At 42.5% G+C, this 19,460-nt stretch overlaps 1 protein-coding gene across 3 annotated transcripts; it reads right to left on the reverse strand.

The window, feature by feature from the left end:
• Positions 1-932: 932 nt before the first annotated feature.
• Dynlt5 (dynein light chain Tctex-type family member 5) lies at positions 933-19,460 on the reverse strand. Of its 3 annotated transcripts, none has more exons than XM_021159471.2 (5): positions 19,248-19,460; positions 16,941-17,055; positions 12,893-12,984; positions 2,891-3,015; positions 933-1,352 (listed from the first exon to the last, which is right to left on the reverse strand). In XM_021159471.2, the coding sequence occupies exons 2-5, from the start codon at positions 17,039-17,041 to the stop codon at positions 1,149-1,151; spliced, it is 522 nt and encodes a 173-aa protein (XP_021015130.1). In that variant the 5' UTR covers positions 17,042-17,055; positions 19,248-19,460; the 3' UTR covers positions 933-1,148. The 3 variants fall into 3 exon arrangements, with proteins under 3 accessions (XP_021015130.1, XP_021015131.1, XP_021015132.1); XM_021159472.2 differs by having other exon boundaries at positions 16,941-17,087; XM_021159473.2 differs by lacking the exon at positions 16,941-17,055.

The following is a 19,460-nucleotide window of genomic DNA, read 5'->3' on the forward strand; positions in this document are numbered from 1 at the left end:
TTTCCCCCTTAAGATTATAACGTTGCTAATTCTCTCCATATGTGAACAATTTGTGTTTGACCTTTAACAAATGTCCTCTAGGCAGATGACTTGCCATCCTAGAGCAACGGCACAGCGTCATTTCACATGCACACAAAAACTTGAAAGCCCCATAAAGATAAACGATCCATGCTACAAGAGGCATCCGCCAACAGAAGAGCTATTTCAGCCCTGTAAACGTCAATGCCCATACATTCAGAAACCTCACTGGGTCGCTTTAGTGCTAAACTCAGAGGAACAAAATGGCAAACACACATGTTTTATTTGTTAAGCTGCCAGCTTTGTATTCTGGGTAAAAGGTAGGTCAGGAAAAACTAGTCAAAAGCACATGGGCTATGTGTATTTAAAGGCAGTGTCTCTTTCCAATGCATGGTATTAGGTGCTACAGGCACATTTACTATTAAGCATCATGTATATTTAATAGCACAGTGTCTACTTTAGTGTCCTTAAAAGCCTGTATCCACTTTATAGTTTCCATTATTGAAGAGCCAATGTTCAGTTCTCTTGTAATTTTGTAAAGTGCTGGCAACCCACAAGAGCGTCTAGATTTAGCCAGTGGCCCCATGGGACCATGGTAATTATTACGAAATCATTAATTCTATGTCAGTACTTTCAACTGTCAGGTACATGTAACAGTAATTGCAGCTAATGAGTGCTGCTCAATTTATTAAATGTAAAATGAAAACCAGTATTATTTTATATGCAGTACTGAGGCCTATTAGCATTCACCATTTTTGTGTGTCACGTTGAATTATCCTATCCCGTGTGCTATATATCCAGAGTATGTTGCCATTTATTTCTAGAACTTTACCAAAAAGTAGTCCAGGAAATTCCAGCTCTCCAACTAAAAGAGAAATCAAAATAATTAGCACTCAAAGTGATATTTTGTCAGCATCTATGTTTATGTGAACTGCACCGACTTCTGCTTTGAACAAACAAGACCTGTTTCTTAGGCTCCCGTTCCCCTCCACCAGTCCTCACGAGAGTGACCAAAGCTTCCAGTTGTTTGAAATCTTCATCTTGTCTCTTTCCCACAGGTTTTGCCAGTAGAACTTTTGTGAATAGAGACACATAGCCTGGTTCATGATTTTAACAAGGGCCACTTTCAATCACTCGAAGTAAACTGCATAGACATTTGCAAGTGCAAAGAGAGTAGAATTTTTGAAAGTATAGGTCGAGACAGTATCACTTTTAGGATTCCAGAGGCATCTGCTGCCAATAACTATGCTCTGGTCATCCCGCTGTCCGATGTAAACGATGACAATTAGTTTATACCTCGGAATCAGTAATTCCTTGACCTGGGTCTTAATAACCTAGAAATTGATAAAAAAAAAAAGGGTAAATCACAAAATTGTTAAACACAGTATATAATATAAAAGCAGAAGGGAGGATAATTTGGGAAGGATGGAGGGGACCAAAGGGAGGAGGGCAAGGAGGAGGGAGAGCACAATGGGAGAGGAGAGTGTGTGTAAAAATACTATATGAAGTTCATCCCTTTGTAGGCTAACTTTAAAAAAAATGAATTAAAAAATGTTTAAAGAAAATAGCACGGTAGTCTGTAGAAACTTTCAGTATCTTACAGAACCATAGGTAAACTTTCCTTTAAGTACTATTCTTGTGGGACAGGAATCCAGGAACAAAATAACAATATTAGCAATAAGCCGGCATTTTCTAAGACATGCAAGAGAGCTTGTCATCTATAGGACAGAATTCAAGTGATTATTACATCCTTTGAAAGTCTGTAAAGGATCGCTTCCTTTTAAAGAATGCCATGACTGGAGTTATTTTTTGTTTTCATGACTAATGAGGGAAAGATATTCTTCTGAAATCTTCCACAACATAATAGCCATAAACATTTATCAGAGTTAGATATAAAAACTAAAGTAGAAGAAAGTATCATAAAATATACTGTAGTTGATAAAACATGGAATGTATTTAAAGACCACGATACATACAATCAACAGTACTCAAAAAAGTTCCTGTGGCAAGGAGAAAACAGCCCTTAAAATGAGTATTTACCAAAAATAAGGGAAATAGTTTTTGGGTGAGGTGATGGCTCATGGGTAAAACACTCATACAAGTGTGAGGACCTGAGTTCAAGTCCCCCAAACCCAAGTAAATATCAGGTATGACAGTGGGCATTGATGATCACAGCATTCCTACAGGGAAATGGGGAGACATGGGACAATCCTAGCTAACTTGGCACATGTTGTGGTGAACAGCAGAGACTCTTAATTAAGGTGAAATGTGAAGGCTAACACGAAAGGTTGTCCTCTGACCTCTACATGTGCATGCCCACATTCACATATAGAAGCATGCACACATACTATACATACACATCATACAAATGTATAGGATGGTTTTTGGTTTTTTGGTTTTTGTTTTTAAAGTGGCATGGACCTGCTGGCTCAGCAGTTAAGAGCCTTTCTGCTCTTACTGTTTCATTCCCAGCATACCCAGCAGGGAGTTCATAATTGCTTGTAACTCTAACTCCAGGGGATCTGCCTTCCCTGGCACTTGCACACACATGTGGCATGCATACTTTGTGAGCATGTGTGTGCACACATGAGTGCACACAGACATAAATAGAAATATAAATCTTGTTTTAGAAAAAGAGGTGGAACAGTTTTATACAAGCAATAGATTTGTTATAAATCACATACACAATGATAGTTTTGGACAAAGGCTTATCGTATACACATATACCTATGCACAGACTAAGTATATGATCTAATAACTATTTCTATAAAATATAGGTGTGCCATTGAACTGATTCTGAAAATGAAATGAAATTTGCTATCTTCCGGCAAATATTGTGGTTCTAGCTAACACTGGGCAAATTGCACTGTACCTCAGAAATTGTTTTAGTCATTTGTCTGCAGAACTCTGGGTCATATTGTGCTTCTTGTAGGTAGGTAGTTAGTACATCTTCCAAAATACGATTGACAGTGGCCACAGGGAAAGGTTTGGTGGGACCTAGAAAGGCACACAGAATTTCTTTAGAAGTCATTTCTAATCATACCCATCTACCTTATAGGTTCATAAAAAGAATACTGAACCATGAAACCCTTTAGTCATCTGGGTGACCTCCAGCTAAGGAAGATAGAAGTCACAATTAGGGTCAGGCTTTTCTGGAGAGATTGGGGATAGGGTATAATAAAGTCCGAATTTACCAGGCTCCCTCAGGAATGCAGTGAGTTCACATCACCAACTTCTCCAGGTGGCTGCTGACTTCAAAGCCTCAGCACCTTTCTAATTGGCTCCTCGGTGTTTACACTCCACCCATGCTGCTCTGATCCCTCCCAGAAAACTTGCTTAGAGAACCTAGTTCTTAAAATGGCATTCTCCTTATGGCTGTCTATGTGCGCCTACCAGTCCTGTGGCCTTGTTCCAGCCACCACAGTTCCCCCAGTGCATGCTGCTCCAGTCTCATGGGCCCCACCTGTCATATAGCTGGGCGGTGGTGGCGCACGCCTTTACTCGGGAGGCAGAGGCAGGCGGATTTCTGAGCTCGAGGCCAGCCTGGTCAACAGAGTGAATTCCAGGACAGCCAGGACTATACAGAGAATCCCTGTCTCGAAAAACCAAAAAAAAAAAAATCAAAAACCAAAATAAACAAACAAAATAAAGATACGTGTATGTCTTTACCCTTGTCTGCTCTTTCAAATGGAGCACTGTCCTGTGTTCCCTCATCTGCTCATTTAAGGCATGTTCACGCAAGTTTCAATTCTGGCTCAAATGCCTTTTCTAGGCACCTTTTTGCTCTCAAATCTCACCCCAGGTACAAAACACTTCTCACTTATTCAAGACACATGGGTCCCTTTTGCTGTCCTGGTTACATGAAAACAGGTGAGGCATGTCTGCAATTTTCTCCGGTGTAATAGAAGCAAGATCGGGGCCAGTGAGGTGGCTCAGAAGAGAAGGGTGCTTGCTGACAAACCTGATGATTCCTGAGACCCACACGGAGGAGAGGACAACTTCCACATGTCCTCTGGCCTCCACGGGAGGGCTGTGGTAGTGTTTGCGTGCTTGTATGCACAGATGCACACACAGGAGTAAATGTAATAAAAATAACAAACTGTTCAAAAAACTTAGAAAGGAGGAAAGCAATGGTAAGTACGATGGGGTCTTATCCTCCTCAGAGTCTAACACTTCATGCCTAGGAATAATTTCTGGGTTTTGTGGATTTAAACATTTTATAGGTAAAAATCACTACACAAATAGTAGTTGCCTTTTGCTGACCACAGTCCGTGCGTCAGGGACTGTGATAAGCACGTATTTACCTTAGAGTATCTTCCAGTAGATCTTTGAGGAAACTCTCACTGTTATATATGTTCCACAGATGGGGAGACAGCGTCAGAGCTGGGACCACATTTTATCCATATTCAGATCACAGCTTCGGATAAGCGGGCTGCTTTCTAGTACCCCTGGAATTACCTGTATTAGCCTCTGGTATCTGCCCTTGCCACTATTTGGCATACTCCAGGTGCCAAGGCTTGGTATCTAGGGTCTGGGTAATCCCTGAATTACTACAGAGGAATCAAGAATGCCATCCAATTCTCTTTTAGTAGTTAACATTATCTATTAGAATTGTCCTAATGATGGTGTACCTTGCTTCCTTAGCCTCTGCCTGATATAGGCATTATGAATAAACACTAATAGATAATAATAAGAGGATTTATTGAAGTTCCTTTGGGGAGGTCTGAGAGAGAAAAGGAACTTACAAGCAGTAGGGTTGTCCTCTTCCACCAGTAGAAGCATGCCACCCTAGGCCTGAGCAACCCGGGAAGGGAGCTTGGACTAGATCCCACCATGGCTGAATGGAAATGGCTCCCTTAGGAGCGCTCTGTCCCTTGCCTGAAAGATGCAACCAGTCTGAGATGAGGCCATGGCAGGGTTCCATGGTGGTAAATCCCCAGGCCTTACACTCCTTTCATTTTTGCTGAAGTTTCATTGGCTTTACTCAAGAGTGGGTTACAGTGTATGACTGCAATCCAGTGAGGTCAGCCTCCTGAGGCTCAATAAGAGAATTTTTATTTAGATGATATAAGAATGATTTAGTCCAATTTAAATCAGGCTAGGAAGTCAGACATGGAGGTGTATGCTTTTAATGTAACTACTGTGGAGGTTTAAGGCCAGCCGAGGACACATAGTCACTATGAGACCAGCCTGGGCTGAGTGACATTGAAAAAAAAAAGGAAATCAGGTGGGGACCAAGTAGAGGAAACATGATAGGAATCACTCTAACAGTTAACATCTGCTCAGCAGAAATCTCAAGCAGTTACCAATCAGAGAATGGCTGGGCCTGTTCCTGATCCCAGGAACCAGAGATAGGGTGTCAGAGACAAAGTCCCCTACAGCAAGCTTGGGTGCCCTCCGGTCTCTGTGTGCATTTTGTATAAGATACCCACTGTGCTCCTACATTTACCTGGGTAGCTGTGGATAGCTGATGGCTTCTGAGTGAGGAACAAGCCTTGGCTTGTCCACCATGCTCCTTCTAGATGGTCCCACACACAGGAATACACAGACAACACATATTACAATCAATGGGTTATATTGGGGTTTGAGGTGGTGTGGATCTGGGAGGAGGTTAGGGGAAGGAGTTGGGGTTTGAAATACAGTGCATGATGAAATGCTCAGAGAACTAGTAAATGTACTTTTCAAAAGATTCCCACTATACTCTGATTGTAAAATGTCACAGATGAAGTGACTTTCTCCTTTGTATTGAAAATATTAAAAGATTATGCCATGATCTGATGAGGCCTGGAGCTGACCTGTGTAACAGCTCTCCACACCCAAATCCCACTGAGAGACAACTGGCCTCCCAGGAGTGCTGACACACCTGGGAGCACCAGTAAGCCCACCATTTCTGCTCAAATTCCTGGCCCAAGAAGGACTCACCCAGAGCCCTCAGGATACAGGAACCAAGGAATGACCAGGGACAGGATCCTTCAGGTTTCCATCTGCACCCCTGAGCTGACCCTGTGCCACAACTCTCCTTACCCAAATTCCTCCCAGGGGGAACTGGTCTCCCAGGAGTGCTGACACATAGGCTTATAGGAAGGGACAAGCCACACTCAGAGACAGCAAGACCAACTAAAACCAGAGATAGCCAGATGACAAGAGCCAAGGGCAAGAACATAAACAATAGAAACCAAGGCTACTTGGCATCATCAGAACCTAGTTTTCCTACCAGAGCAAACCCTGAATGCCCCCAACACACCAGAAAAGCAAGACTCTGATTTAAAAATCACATCTCATAATGATGATAGAAGAATTTAAGAAGGACGTACATAACTCCCTTAAAGAAATACAGGAGAACACAGGTAAACAGGTAGAAGCCCTTAAAGAGAAAACACAAAAACCTCTTAAAGATTTACAGGAAAACACAACAAACAGGTGAAGGAATTGAACAAAACCATCCAGAATCTAAAAATGGAAATAGAAACAATAAAAAAAATCACAAAGGGAGACAGCCCTGGAGATAGAAAACCTAGGAAAGAGATCAGGAGTCATAGATGCAAGCATCACCACCAGAATACAAGAGATAGAAGATAGAATCTCAGGTGCAGAAGATATAATAGAAAACATTGACACAACAGCCAAAGAAAAAGCACAATGCAAAAAGCTAACACAAAACATCCAGGAAATTCAGGACACTATGAGAAGACCAAACCTAAGGTACAGAAAAGAGCAAAGATTCCCAACTTAAAGGGCCAGTAAATATCTTCAACAAAATTATAGAAGAAAACTTCCCTAACGTAAAGAAAGAGATGCCCATGAACGTACAAGAAGCCTACAGAACTCCAAATAGACTGGACTAAAAAAGAAATTCCTCCCATCACTAAATAATCAAAACACCAAATGCACAAAACAAAGAGAGAATATTAAAAGCAGTAAGGGAAAAAGGTCAAGTAACATATAAAGGCAGACCTATCAGAATTACAAACCAGACTTCTCACCAGAGACTATGAAAGCCAGAAGATCCTGGGCAGATGTCATACAGATCCTGGGAGAACACAAATGCCAGCCTAGGCTACTATACCCAGCAAAACTCTCAATTACCATAGATGGAGAAACCAAGATATTCCATGACAAAACCAAATTTACACAATATCTTTCCACAAATCCAGCCCTTCAAAGGATAATAAATGGAAAACTCCAGTACAAGGAGGGAAACTACTCCCTAGAAAAAGCAAGAAAATAATCTTCTTTTAACAAACCAAAATGAAGGCAGCCACACAAACACAATTCCACTTCTAACAACACAAATAACAGGAAGCAACAATTAATTTTTCTTAATATCTCTTAATATCAATGGACTCAATTCCCCCCCAAAAAAGACATAGACTAACAGGCTGGCTACATAAACAGGACCTAACGTTTTGCTGCATACATGACACCCACCTCAGTGACAAAGACAGACATTAGAGTAACTCAAAACAACCTCAAGATTCCACCTCACACCAGTCAGAATGGCTAAAATAAAAAAACTCAGATAACAGCAGATGCTGGCAAGAATTTGGAGAAAGAGGAACACTCCTCCATTGCTGGTGGGATTTCAAGCTGGTACAACCACTCTGCAAATCATCTGGCAGTTCCTCAGAAAACTAGACATAGTACTACCTGAGGACCCAGCTATACCACTCCTAGGCATATACCCAGAAGATGCTCCAACATGTAACAAGGACATATACTCCACTATGTTCATAGCAGCCTTATTTATAATAGCCAGAAGCTGGAAAGAACCCAGATGTCCCTCAACAGAGGAATGGATACAGAAAATGTGGTACATTTACACAATGGAATACTACTCAGGTATTAAAAACAACGACTTCATAACATTCGCAGGCAAATATCATCCTGAGTGAGGTAACTTATTCACAAAAGAACACCCATGGTAAATTAGGCAAATAGCGTAAAATACCCACTATAGAACTCACAGACTACGTGAAACTCAAGAGAAAAGAAGATCAAAGAGTGGATGCTTCAGTCCTACTTAGAAGGGGGAACAAAATAATCAAGGGAAGTAGAGGGTGGAAGGGACTTGGGAGGAAGAGTATAGGGTGGGCGGAAAAAGGAGGGAAGAATCAGGTATGGGAGGAGATGGAGGAGATGTAGAGGGTCAGGAAACTGACCAGAGGTGTGTAGCAATGCAGAATGGGGAACTTGGGGTCGTAACCAGAAAGTTCCAGATGCCAGGAAAGCAAGAGCCTCCCAGGACCCTACAGGGATGACATTAGCTGAAATACCCCACAAAAGGGAGGGAGAACCATATCCAGAGGTTAGGCATGGCCCCACAGTTGAGGGATGGGGCCACCCACCCATCTCCAAAATTTTAACCCAGAATTTCTCCTGTCTAAGGGAATTACAGGGACAAAGAGTGGAACAGTAACTGAAGGAAAGGTCATCCAGAGACTGCCCCACCTGGGGATCCAACCCACATGCAGACACCAAACCCAGACACTATTGCTGATGCCAAAGAAGTGCTTGCTGACAGGAGCCTGATACAGCTGTCTCCTGAGAGGCTCTGCTAGATCCTGTCCAATACAGATGCGGATGCTCGCAGCCAATCATTGGACTGAGCACAGGTACCCCAATGGAAGAGTTAGGGGAAGGACTGAAGGAGCTGAAGGGGCCTTATCTGGCATCAATGGGAGGGGAGGCCCTGTGAAGGCTTGATGCCCCAGTGTAGAGGAATGCTAGAGTGATGAGGCAGGAGTGGGTAGGTGGGTTAGGGAGCACCTTCATAGAAGCAGGGTAAGGGGTGATGGGATAGGGGGCTTGCAGAGGGGAAACTAGGGAAGGGGATAACATTTGAAATGTAAGTAAATAAAATATCCAATAAAAAAAAAAGATTATGCCACTAGCGTGGACTAAATTAAATGGATTATGTCATTCAGATAGACACCCTATCTTACCAAGCACTCATATCACATGACCTTACTTGGCCAATATCATTCCCAGGGACTCTGTTCTGCCTTACATTAAGGTACCTGTCCTCATTATTACATTCAGAAAGTGGATAATTCTTCTATATTGAAGATAATATTGAAGATACATTGGTTAGTGAAGTGCTTCCTGTCCCCTCCCACCCATGGGAGCAGCGTCTGCCAAGCTGGGATAGCTGTTCTCCCTCTTGTAGTCATGGAACACTGCCACCCAGGAGCCCAAGTGCAGAGCACAGGTGATTGGCTCAGGGGTGGCACAGCTCTAGACAGGCCAAAAAAGAACTGTCTTTAAAGCTTTATTACAAAGTAGACGTGGATTAAAAAAACAAAACAAAACAAAAAAAACAAGTCAGCCTCTTCCTTATAGCAAAAGCTGTGGTTTATAATCCCTGGGAACTGCCAGAGGACAAGTTGCTCTGGGGTTGGAAGGAAGGCCACAGCAGCAGAAGAAAGTTGGTGTACCTTAGGGACAGAAAGAGCATCCAGGATAAGGGGAGCCTGGTTTCCAGTACTGCCATGGTCTGCTGTGCCAACATCTTTCAAACACTACATCCCCTTTTGTCTCACAAATGTGATTCTATCTTTAAAACTATTTTTCTATATAGCACTGAAGCCTCACTCCTCACATCCTAGGGCCTTCTCCTTACACAGTCAGAATCACCTGTCACCTTGCTCAGACTCAGATGTGGACAAAGAGGCAGAGGCAAGGCAGGCTCCTGAAGTTCAGTGACAACTACGCAATCAACAAACCTTGTCCCCTTCATTTTGAGATATCCCCCCCCCCCCCAGGAAGAAAATGTTATGGATTTCAAAAGATCTGAAAAAACAAGAACAAAACTTAAAAATCAAAACAAAACCTAGTGAAAGTAGTAAACTGTCTGTGCCATGGTTTCCCCTAACTGGGAAAACAAGAATTACCCTAAGTCAGGCCTGGCATCCTACAGTTGGGAGCTGCAGGCTAGAGGGTCAGCACTTCAGGCTGTCCTTGGCAATGTAGTGAGTTCAAGGCCAGCAGAAGCCATCTGAGACCAAAACAAAAACGTGAAAGACTTACTTTCGGTTATTTTGTGCTATGATTTAAGGAGAGGAAATGTATTTTAAGTGGTTAGACCATCCCAGTGGCTACAGTCTCAGACTGAAGAAAAAGGGGAAACACTTTTGTCTCTTTTCTAATTGATCTGCCCAGATATGAACCAACAGCTATCTCCTGCCAGGCCTTCCTTATCATGATAGAGGGTACCCTCAAACTGTGAGCCGAAAGAAACCCTTCCTTCCTTCCTTCCTTCCTTCCTTCCTTCCTTCCTTCCTTCCTACCTACATTGTTCTGTATGCTATTTTGTCATCGTATAACAAGAGAAACTGGGGCTGGAGAGACGGCTCAGCGGTTAAGAACACTGACTGCTCTTCCAAAGGTCCTGAGTTCAATTCCCACCAACCATATGGTGGCTCAAAACCATCTGTATTGGGATCTGATGCCTTCTTCTGGTGCGTCTGAAGGCAGGGACAGTGTACTCAGATACATAAAATAAATCTTTACAAAAAAAGAAAAAAAAAGAAAAGAATCTGATTGAAACCCTTCACTAGTGTGATGTTCATAGTTGCCATCTTAAAAAACAAACAAACAAACAAAAAAACACTACCTAAATTTAACCTGAGCTCTAGAAATAAAGTCTGGTGCAAAAACTTACTCTATTATTTATGGGAGTCACCTTGGATAAAACAAGAAATGTTAGTGATCAGTGGGAAGGCTCTAGTCTGTCCTTCTCAGCAGCAGTTCCAGGGAATGAGAAGCAACGAACGTAAACCCCCTCACCGGCTCTCAGAACATCCCTTCGTTCGACCTGCAGACCTTGTGATCTTTACACACAAAGAAAGCCATGATTTCAGGATGCTTTGCTTAAATATCACCTTCCTGGGAGACATCTAAACTAGCATCCATGTTCAGACAGACCAGCTGCCACAGGCTGCTGCTATTTTCTCCCATCCTCTCCTCTCTGTGGTTAGGGAGCAAGGGTTAAGTGGTGCTTTATTCTAAGAAACACAGCTTCCCTTTTCTAATTTCCCTCATGAACTATATTCATGTGTCCCTTTATTTACAGTAGCTGTAATCATTTAAATAAAAGGATAAACACACATAACTTAAGTTGGGTTTAGATGGTGTAGTGGTGGTGAGCTCTTACCCACAGAACCACCTCTCCAGTCTTAATAATAAAAGGTCTTTGTGCTAGATTAAGTCTGCGTTTGAAAGCAGCCAATCAGCCCTATTAATAACTAAACTGTATTTCCAATTCTACTTGCCTTTTGGTTTATTTGCTTTGTGAAAGGTACTGATGAGCCTTTAGTAAAGATTGTCTTATATCAACTTGATGTAGTACGGGCCAGGAGAGTGGGGAGTGAGGGTGACAGCCAGGCAATTGCCTTTATGCAAAGGTCAGCACTTCTGAAACATAGAATTAGTTTATTTGCTTGAAGTAATTGTGGGGAAAACTATGAAAGAAACACAGGGATTCCCATTTAAACTGCTTTATCTTGATGCTATTGGATTCCAGGTCTTTCTTCCTAGCACTTGACTCAAAGGCACAGGCTGCCAATGATTAAGAGCCTTTGATTGATAAACCAGACAGGGGTGGCCCATCCCTTTAATCCCAACATTCAGTAGGCAGAGATGTGGATCTCTAATTTTGAGGCCAGCCTGGTCTATAGAGCTAGTTCCAGGACAGTCAGGACTACACAAAGAAACCCAATCTCAAAAACAAACAAACAAACAAACTGTAAATTGGAGAAAACTTGACCCAAATTTAGGCTGCTGACTGGAGAAGCTAAGAGCAGCCACCGGACTTAGGTACACCATTAAAGCAAAATGGATGGGAGGGACCTTTACCGTCTACCTCACAGCAGTGTGAAATGCTAGCAGCCTAACCTGGAGCCCGTAGTATTGGACTGAGTGTGTCAGTCAACTGCCACGATAATATGCACATCACATACACACATCTAAAGTTACAGTGTGTTTGTCCTCCTTTATCTAAGTAATTACAGCTTCTCAGAATGACGTTCGAGGGCTGTCCATGAGAAGACAGAGAGGGACGCTATGTTTCTTACTCAAATGGTATTGGGATTGCTGCAGAAAACTGGCTACAAGGCCTAGGTTTATAATTTTCTTGGGTTTTAACAGGCCACAGGTGGAATTACCCTGGCCCACAGAGTCCCTTCTTGCTTCTTGGTAAGCCTCGGTGGAATTTATGTAGGGCAGCAATTATATCTGAATTCAGATAATCATAGGCAGGTACGCACTTAAAGAAAACAAGTAGGCCTGTAAAGAAACAGGAGTGGGAAAAGGAATTTGAAGTGGACTCCACCTGGGAGCATGAGGGCAGGTGTGAAACCCTTTGTTTTCAGAGACCCCAAACCTCAATGGCAGTAGATAAACATCACTGTTAACAGGGGACTGCAGTGGGCTGCCTCTGCAGTGAGGGCTTTTTTTTTTTTTTTTTTTTTTTTTCCTACACTATCAACAACCTTGGTTGGTTTTGAAGAATAAACATCCGTGCATATCACTTCTCTTACACACACACACACACACACACACACACACACTAACTTCACCAAGAAATACCTGGTGAACCTGAATTCAATCACATATTATACACCTTTGTGGTATCCAGAGATTCATTTGAGATTTAGGTAAACCTGACTTGTTTTGTTTTAAAGGAAGTAGGTATTGCCTCATTGTTTTTGTTTTTTGTTTTCAAAGCAACACTGTAACTCTGTAATTGGCCTCCCACTTTCTTCCTCAAATTAAGGTCCCTTGTCTTGGACTGGAGACAATGACAGGCTACAGCTAAGCCCACATTGGTCACTGAAGTCAAGGTTTGAGCATGTGGATGAATGACAAAGCAGCGCACCTAACTGGTAGGTGTTTTCCATCCGGACTGTGAGGCGAGAGGATTCATCACGCTGGCTGGGCTCATCCACATGGGACACGGTACTGAGGGAACTAAGACCGAAGGAGTAAACATTAGTGATCAGCCACAAGATCTACAAAACATTGCTTTAAGCAAGTGCATTTATACATGAAAAATTTACTGTAAGGAAGTTTCTAATGAACTACAAGTGGCCCAATGGCTTATTTAAAGTCTGAAACACTTTAGAGATGGGACAACTGAGCTGTAGAGAAGCTACTAGCAGAGTCTCAGGGTCATGTGGAAGTCAGAGCAGGTGCTAGCCTGAGTCTATGGGATAGTGCAGTGAAGTGTTTCAAAAGCCATGGTCAATGGAGTCTCCTAACAAAGACACAAAAGCATCGCCCACAGTAAACAAAGCTCACGAATGGGGTTTGGGGGTGTATAATGAAGCTTAGTGTGTTGGGAAACAAATCCGTACAGACAAAGGGTAGAATAAAAAGATCATCGTGGTAAGTTCCACCCAATCCCTTCAGAATAAAAAAAGAAATGAGACACTCACCTGTCTACGTGGTGAGAGAAACCGCAAGTCACCTAAACTCTAAAGTCAATCAGTGCAGGTCACCTTTCTCTTAGCATTGAAAAGGACTGGTCTTCGGGGCAATATGATCGGATCCAGGTGTGGAACAAGAAACCCAAGCAAGGAGGAGCCCCTGATGGGCTCTGTGTGTAATTCAACCCAGCTCCTCGAAAACCAAGTGGGACTAGTGAGCTACAACGTTCTACCCCAAATTCCCTCCACCTGTGAAGATGGAGGTTAAGATAGATGCCATTTCAAAGGCAATGCTCGCTCGCTCTCTCTCTCTCTCTCTCTCTCTCTCTCTCTCTCTCTCTGTATTTGTATTTATGGGTTTCAATGTGTGTTCAGAGTGACCATTTCTCCAAGTAAAGGCTATCTTTTTTTTCTCTAATTTAATAAGAAAGAGTTATTTGGTTTTTTGTTTTGTTTTGTTTTGTTTTTTGTTTTGAGATAGGGGATAGGGTCTCACTACATAGCTCTGGCTAGCCTGGAACTATATAGACCAGGCTATATAGGTCACAGAGGTCACCTGCCTCTGCCTTCTGAGGGTCAGGGTTAAAGGCGTACACCATGGCCAGCTTACTTGTTTTTCAGTCATTAGGGTTTTTCTTTCTTTTTCTGTCTGTGAGAAGTTTAAAATATTTAGTTTGCAGATGTTTGACATTAGTGGGATCTGCAAACTGACACTTTGAGAAAAATCACACTCCTCTATTTTTAAAAGTCCTTTAGTAAAATATAGTTTTGGGGACAAATTCCAGCTCACTCACAATATCCAAGAGCTTGGTACCATGCTGGCTGCCTTTGTCAGGATGCATCTTTGTGGTGGTGATTCCACCCTCTTCCTTCTAACACCTGCTTTTCTCAGTTTCCTGCTGTGTTTGAAGTAGCAGCCAAGCTGTTAGGCCATTGTGGCTACAGGTGTTGTGGGCAGCACCAGAGATGATAGACAGCTCTGTCTATGAAACCCGACCCCACGCCGCGGAAGCTGGTGATTCTGTGACGAGTCTATGTACCTAGCGTTATTCATGTTGCTTTCAGTTTGGCATTTCGAAATACCTCCTATCAGCTGTTTTATTTGATCTTTGCAACGTCCTTTGATGCTGTAAAGAAGTCATCATTCTCTCCATTTTAGAGAGAAGAAGAAACGAGGCCAAGGACTTACTGTCACACTTGTAGGGAAGGCTGTCTTTGATTTCAAATATTTCATTTATCTGGCAGTAGAAAAGCTTAATGTGTGCTTACAGCAGGCAGAATAAGAAGGGGGCAGTGACTAGTGGGGGTTGTGGCTGCGATTCAGATATACGTGTGTGTAGTGTGCAGCATGCAGAGGTGTTGGCATAAGCCTTTGCTGTCTTCTGGTATCATACTGAAAATTCACAGGAAACAGAGTTGATGCACAGTTCATATCAGCTGGCTTTAAAATACAAAGGGAACAACCACTCTCGCTACTGTTCTTAGGGTCATTAAAGCCTAGTAGCCAGTGCACTCTGTGCTATTATTGGTATGAAGATGATGTCTACTGTGGAACTTTCAAAAACCAGGAGTTGAAGTCTGACGTATAGATTAGAAGTTTTAGAGGCTGGTCTGTTTTTGAATTGTTAAAGATGGTTTCTCGGAGTCTTGTTTTGCATCTGTATGTATTTGTGAGTGTGTAAATGTGTGTATGTACAGGAGTATGTGTGTGTGTGCATAAGTGTGTATTTGAATGTGTGTGAGTATGTAAATGTGTGTATGTATAAGTGTGTGTTTGTGTGTGGGTGTGTGAGTGTGTGCATGCAGATGTATGTAGAAGCCAGAGGTTGATGTCAGATGTCATTCTCGATCCTCTCCACCTTGCTGAAGCCTGTGGTCTGGAGTCATCCAGTCTGGCTAGCCAGCTTGCTCTGGGTGTCCCTCCTCTTTGCTTTCCCTGCCAGTCCCCTGGTGTTACAAGGTAGTTCTCACATCCATCTGGCTTTTACAGGTTCTGGGAATTCAAACCCCAGGTCTTACACTTGTGTAGCAAGGGCTTTACCTGCTGGGCTTCTCCCAAGCCTCTAGTGTCTTTTTCTTTGCACGGTAATCATGTAAATACTGTATGCTTTTTATAAAACATGCAAAGCACATGGAAAGGTGCAGAGTAAAATTACCTTACTAACCAGAGTGCTTAGGTAATGACTGTTAATATCAAAAAAAGAATGTTTTCAGATATTACATTTTACATTCATAATCCAATTTTGCTTGACACTGCATCTTAGAGTTAAAATGTTAGCTTAATATACAAACATTTTGCATTTCCCTTAACCATTTCTTCTCCAGATCATTTAAACTGCTCCCAGTATGTCACTATTATCAGGGAACTTTGAATTAACATGTGAGAGGCATTGCCAGTTTCTTTCCAGTGTTGCTCGTCTCCTTTCTTGGTAACAGAGCCCTAAACGGTGGGAACATTTCTGACTAAAAGAACGGCAAATTCTTGGTCCCTTTTTGTGCTGCTGAAGTTCTGTGGCTTACAAACCAGTGTGATGCAGCCAGAACTGACTGGGTAGAAATTTGAGAACGATTTCTCAGAACAAAACAACACAAGAAAACCCCAAACCAACAAATGTAAGTTAACCAGTAGGAGCTGGTCTTCAGTTTCCTCCGTGACTAAAATGAGTGACAGAGGAGGGCAGGATCCCAGAGGCTGCTTGATTCCTAGACTGGATAAGAACAGCAGTAGCCTAGGTCTCTGAACTGCCCTTCTTTTATGTAGGAAAAAAATATTTCCATTTGGCATAGGGGACTGTTTTGTATTTGTTTTAAAATGGTATTACCAGAAACATTAGATGTTACTGATAGACACTTGTTGAAACAGACTCCACTAGAAGATCAGTGGGGTCAGCTGTGTGAAGGGAGCTTGCTGTCAGTTTTGTTGGGGGGAGATGAGGCCTAGCGAAGATCTTAGCTGCCTTACAAGAAGCCTGGCTGCCTTGATCACAGAGAGGAAAATGCCTGGGTAACCTTTTGCTTTCTTTTTGCCTTTCAAGGCTGACCATGTCTCCAGTGGACTACAACTTCAGGAAGCATTTTTTTTTTAAAGTTTAACTTTATAATTTTTAAAGTGGTGTGTGTGTGTGTGTGTGTGTGTGTGTGTGTGTGTGCATGTCCTCAGGTGACCATGGAGGCCGGAGACATTGGGTCCCACTAAAACGGCAGTGGAAGGTGGTTGTGAGCTGATGTGGGTGCTGGGAACTGAAGTTGGCTCTTCTGGCAGACCAGTGCGTGCTCCATTTCTCCAGCCTGATTCTTTTTTAATTTTGAGCTTCGTGTTTATGTTTGTTTCTTTTCCAGATTGAGGACTGTAGTGTGTTGAATGAGAATGTTGCTCAGAGGCATTCGAACCTCTGGTCCCCAGCTGGTGTCAGTGTTAGGGGGAGGTTGAGGAGGTCTGGCCTTGGTGGAGGAGGCCTGTCACTGCTGATGGACTTTGAGAGCTAAGGCCATACTCACACGTTGTTCTCTCTGCTCTGTGCCTGTGCTCCATGACGTAAGCTTTCAGCACCTTGCTCCAGCCGCTGTGCCTGCTGCTTGCTCCCATGTGTCTGTGCCATATAGTGTTACCCCTCTGGAACCACAAACTCAGATAAACCTGTCCTTCTATAAGATCAAGGTGTTTTAGCACAGCAACAGAAAAGGAAATAACTCAAAGATAGGAGGTATGGCTTCCCTGAGGCTAAGCAAGCCCCTTACTCATCCTAAAGAACCAAGGTCTGATAGTAATAGGTTAGCATGTGAGAGACTGGAAATGGAGAGATGAAAGAGAATATGGAGCCAGGCGTGGTGGCACACGCCTTTAACCCTAGCACTTGGGAGGCAGAGGCAGGAGGATTTCTGAGTTCAAGGCCAGCCTGGTCTACAGAGTGAGTTCCAGGACAGAGAAACCCAGAAAAAACAAGAAAGAAAGAAAGAAAGAAAGAAAGAAAGAAAGAAAGAAAGAAAGAAAGAAAGAAAGAAAGAAAGAAAATACAGAAAATTTAACATATCTTCCTCACTTGAGTGATGGGTGACTTAAGAGGTATTAACAGTGGTTGCAGCATGAGCAAGAAACATTGAAGTATAATATGGACTAGTTATATTTTCCTTTTCCTTTTATTTTCTGTGTTATTTTTATTTTTTGTAGATGGATCTTTAGTCTACAGGTATGTCTGTGTGAGTCATGTGAACTCTTGGTGCCCACAGAGGCCAGAAGAGGGTGTCAGATCACTTGGGACTTTGAGCTGCCTTATGGGTGCTGGGAAGCAAACCCTGGTTCTTTGAAAGAGCAGCCAGTGTTTCTTGCACTGAGTCATCCCTCTAGCCCCTTGGTACAGTTTTTAGAAATTGAGGAGTTCCTATATTTTAAAAGCATGGGCTTATTAATGTCAGTCCAGAAAACTGGCTTACACAAAGAGGCTTGAGGCATTTGTATTGCCTAAGACAAGCACATGATCTGCTTATTAAATGCATTTAAACTTTCAACTGCAAGCATAAATACAATAAACATATTGGCTACATGTCCCAACACTACAAGTGGATGAAGTCCAGTTCTGTGATCCAACCTGCCGAGCTAATCCTTTCCGACACCTAGTCGCATTGCCTAGAGAATGCTGCAGTCAATCTTTAATTGAGACAGTGTCTTGCTGTGCAGTACTCACTGGCTTGGGGTTTGCTCGGTAGATGAGGCTGGCCTCCAACTCTCTGTGATCCTCCCCACCTTTGTTCCTCAAGTACTGGCATCAGGCATGTGCTGAGAATCTGATCTAAAAACTGGTGTAAGCATTCAACAAACAAATTCATGGTAGGGGAAAAGAGAACGGGGAAGTATACCTTATATAAAGGTATTTTAAAATCAGAATGTGTATAGTTTCATGTAAAAATCCAGGCTGTGCTTGGAAGTGCATGAGCTACTTTTGAGGACAGAATTGTATTCAGGTTTCTTGAAATAAGAGTTACTGTTGAGAACAAGCATAAATTCCTGGACTTTGTAACTGGTGGCCACCCATGTCCATAAGAGGGCCTTCAGGAAGGATGGGGAAGCTCGTCATTAAAGTCATGTGCTTCCCTCTAGTGGATAGACATTGCAGTGCACAGAGAAAAGAAGGCTATAGTTTCTGTGGGTTATTTTTTATTTTTATTTTTATTTATTTATTTATTTTATGGGGGGGGGGTTGAGACAGGGTTTCTCTGTGTAGCCCTGGCTGTCCTGGCACTCACTTTGTAGATCAGGCTGGCCTCGAACTCAGAAATCCCCTGCCTCTGCCTCCCGAGTGCTGGGATTAAAGGTGTGCGCCACCACGCCCGGCTTTTTAATTTTAAAAAAAGCTTTTAAACAAAAATTTATTGCCTATGATGTGTCAGAGTCCAGAGTGATGGTCATTTAAAAATTAAAATGCATTTAAAAGATGCATTTAAAATTAAATATGCTCTAGGAATATGATATATAGAGAAAGATACAATATACAGAGACTTGCTTAACTGGGGACTATCTATGGATTTTTTTTCCCTTCTGATTATGTTTAAAACCGAAAGCACGCCAGCTCATTTCCTAGCAGTAAATGGTGCGTCTTTGGAAAGAGAAACTTTGTGGAAGTCATGCAGTTTCATGATATCTTATCCCAATTGGCCTATCTTTTTAGAAGGCTATAGTGGAAACAGAAGTTGAAAACCTTCACAAATTAAGGAAATGAGAAGACAGTAGAAGGTATCGTCTCGTGGGAAGCTTTTTTTTTTTTTTTTCAAGAGAAAGGGTGTTTTTCGAAGGACAAAGAATACACCTACCTCCTATGAACAGTCTAGCCCTGGACTGACAGATGTAAAAAAACCTAGCACAGTAGACTGACAGAACAATCATAGGTGTGAGTAAAAGCGCAGGGCCAGCTCTTGACGTGGTGGGCTAGGGCTCATCTGAGAGGAATGGAGCTGATGGTCAAGGCCAGACGATAGACATCTCCTGCAGGGCCTGAAGGAGGCATGGTTTCAAAGACACACTGC

The sequence above is a fragment of the Mus caroli genome, unplaced genomic scaffold (assembly GCF_978045245.1).
Source record: "Mus caroli unplaced genomic scaffold, Mus_caroli_1 scaffold_6, whole genome shotgun sequence".
NCBI lineage: Eukaryota > Metazoa > Chordata > Mammalia > Rodentia > Muridae > Mus > Mus caroli.

Coding starts and splice junctions, on each gene's coding strand:
- Dynlt5 (XM_021159471.2), bottom strand. CDS start 17,041: ATGGCACAGACACATGGGAGCAAGCAGCAGGCACAGCGGCTGGAGCAA. Junction 3,016..12,892: donor GGAAAACACCTACCAGTTAG/GTGCGCTGCTTT, acceptor GTGCCTTTCTAG/GTCCCACCAAACCTTTCCCT. Junction 1,353..2,890: donor TGACTAAAACAATTTCTGAG/GTACAGTGCAAT, acceptor ATCAATTTCTAG/GTTATTAAGACCCAGGTCAA.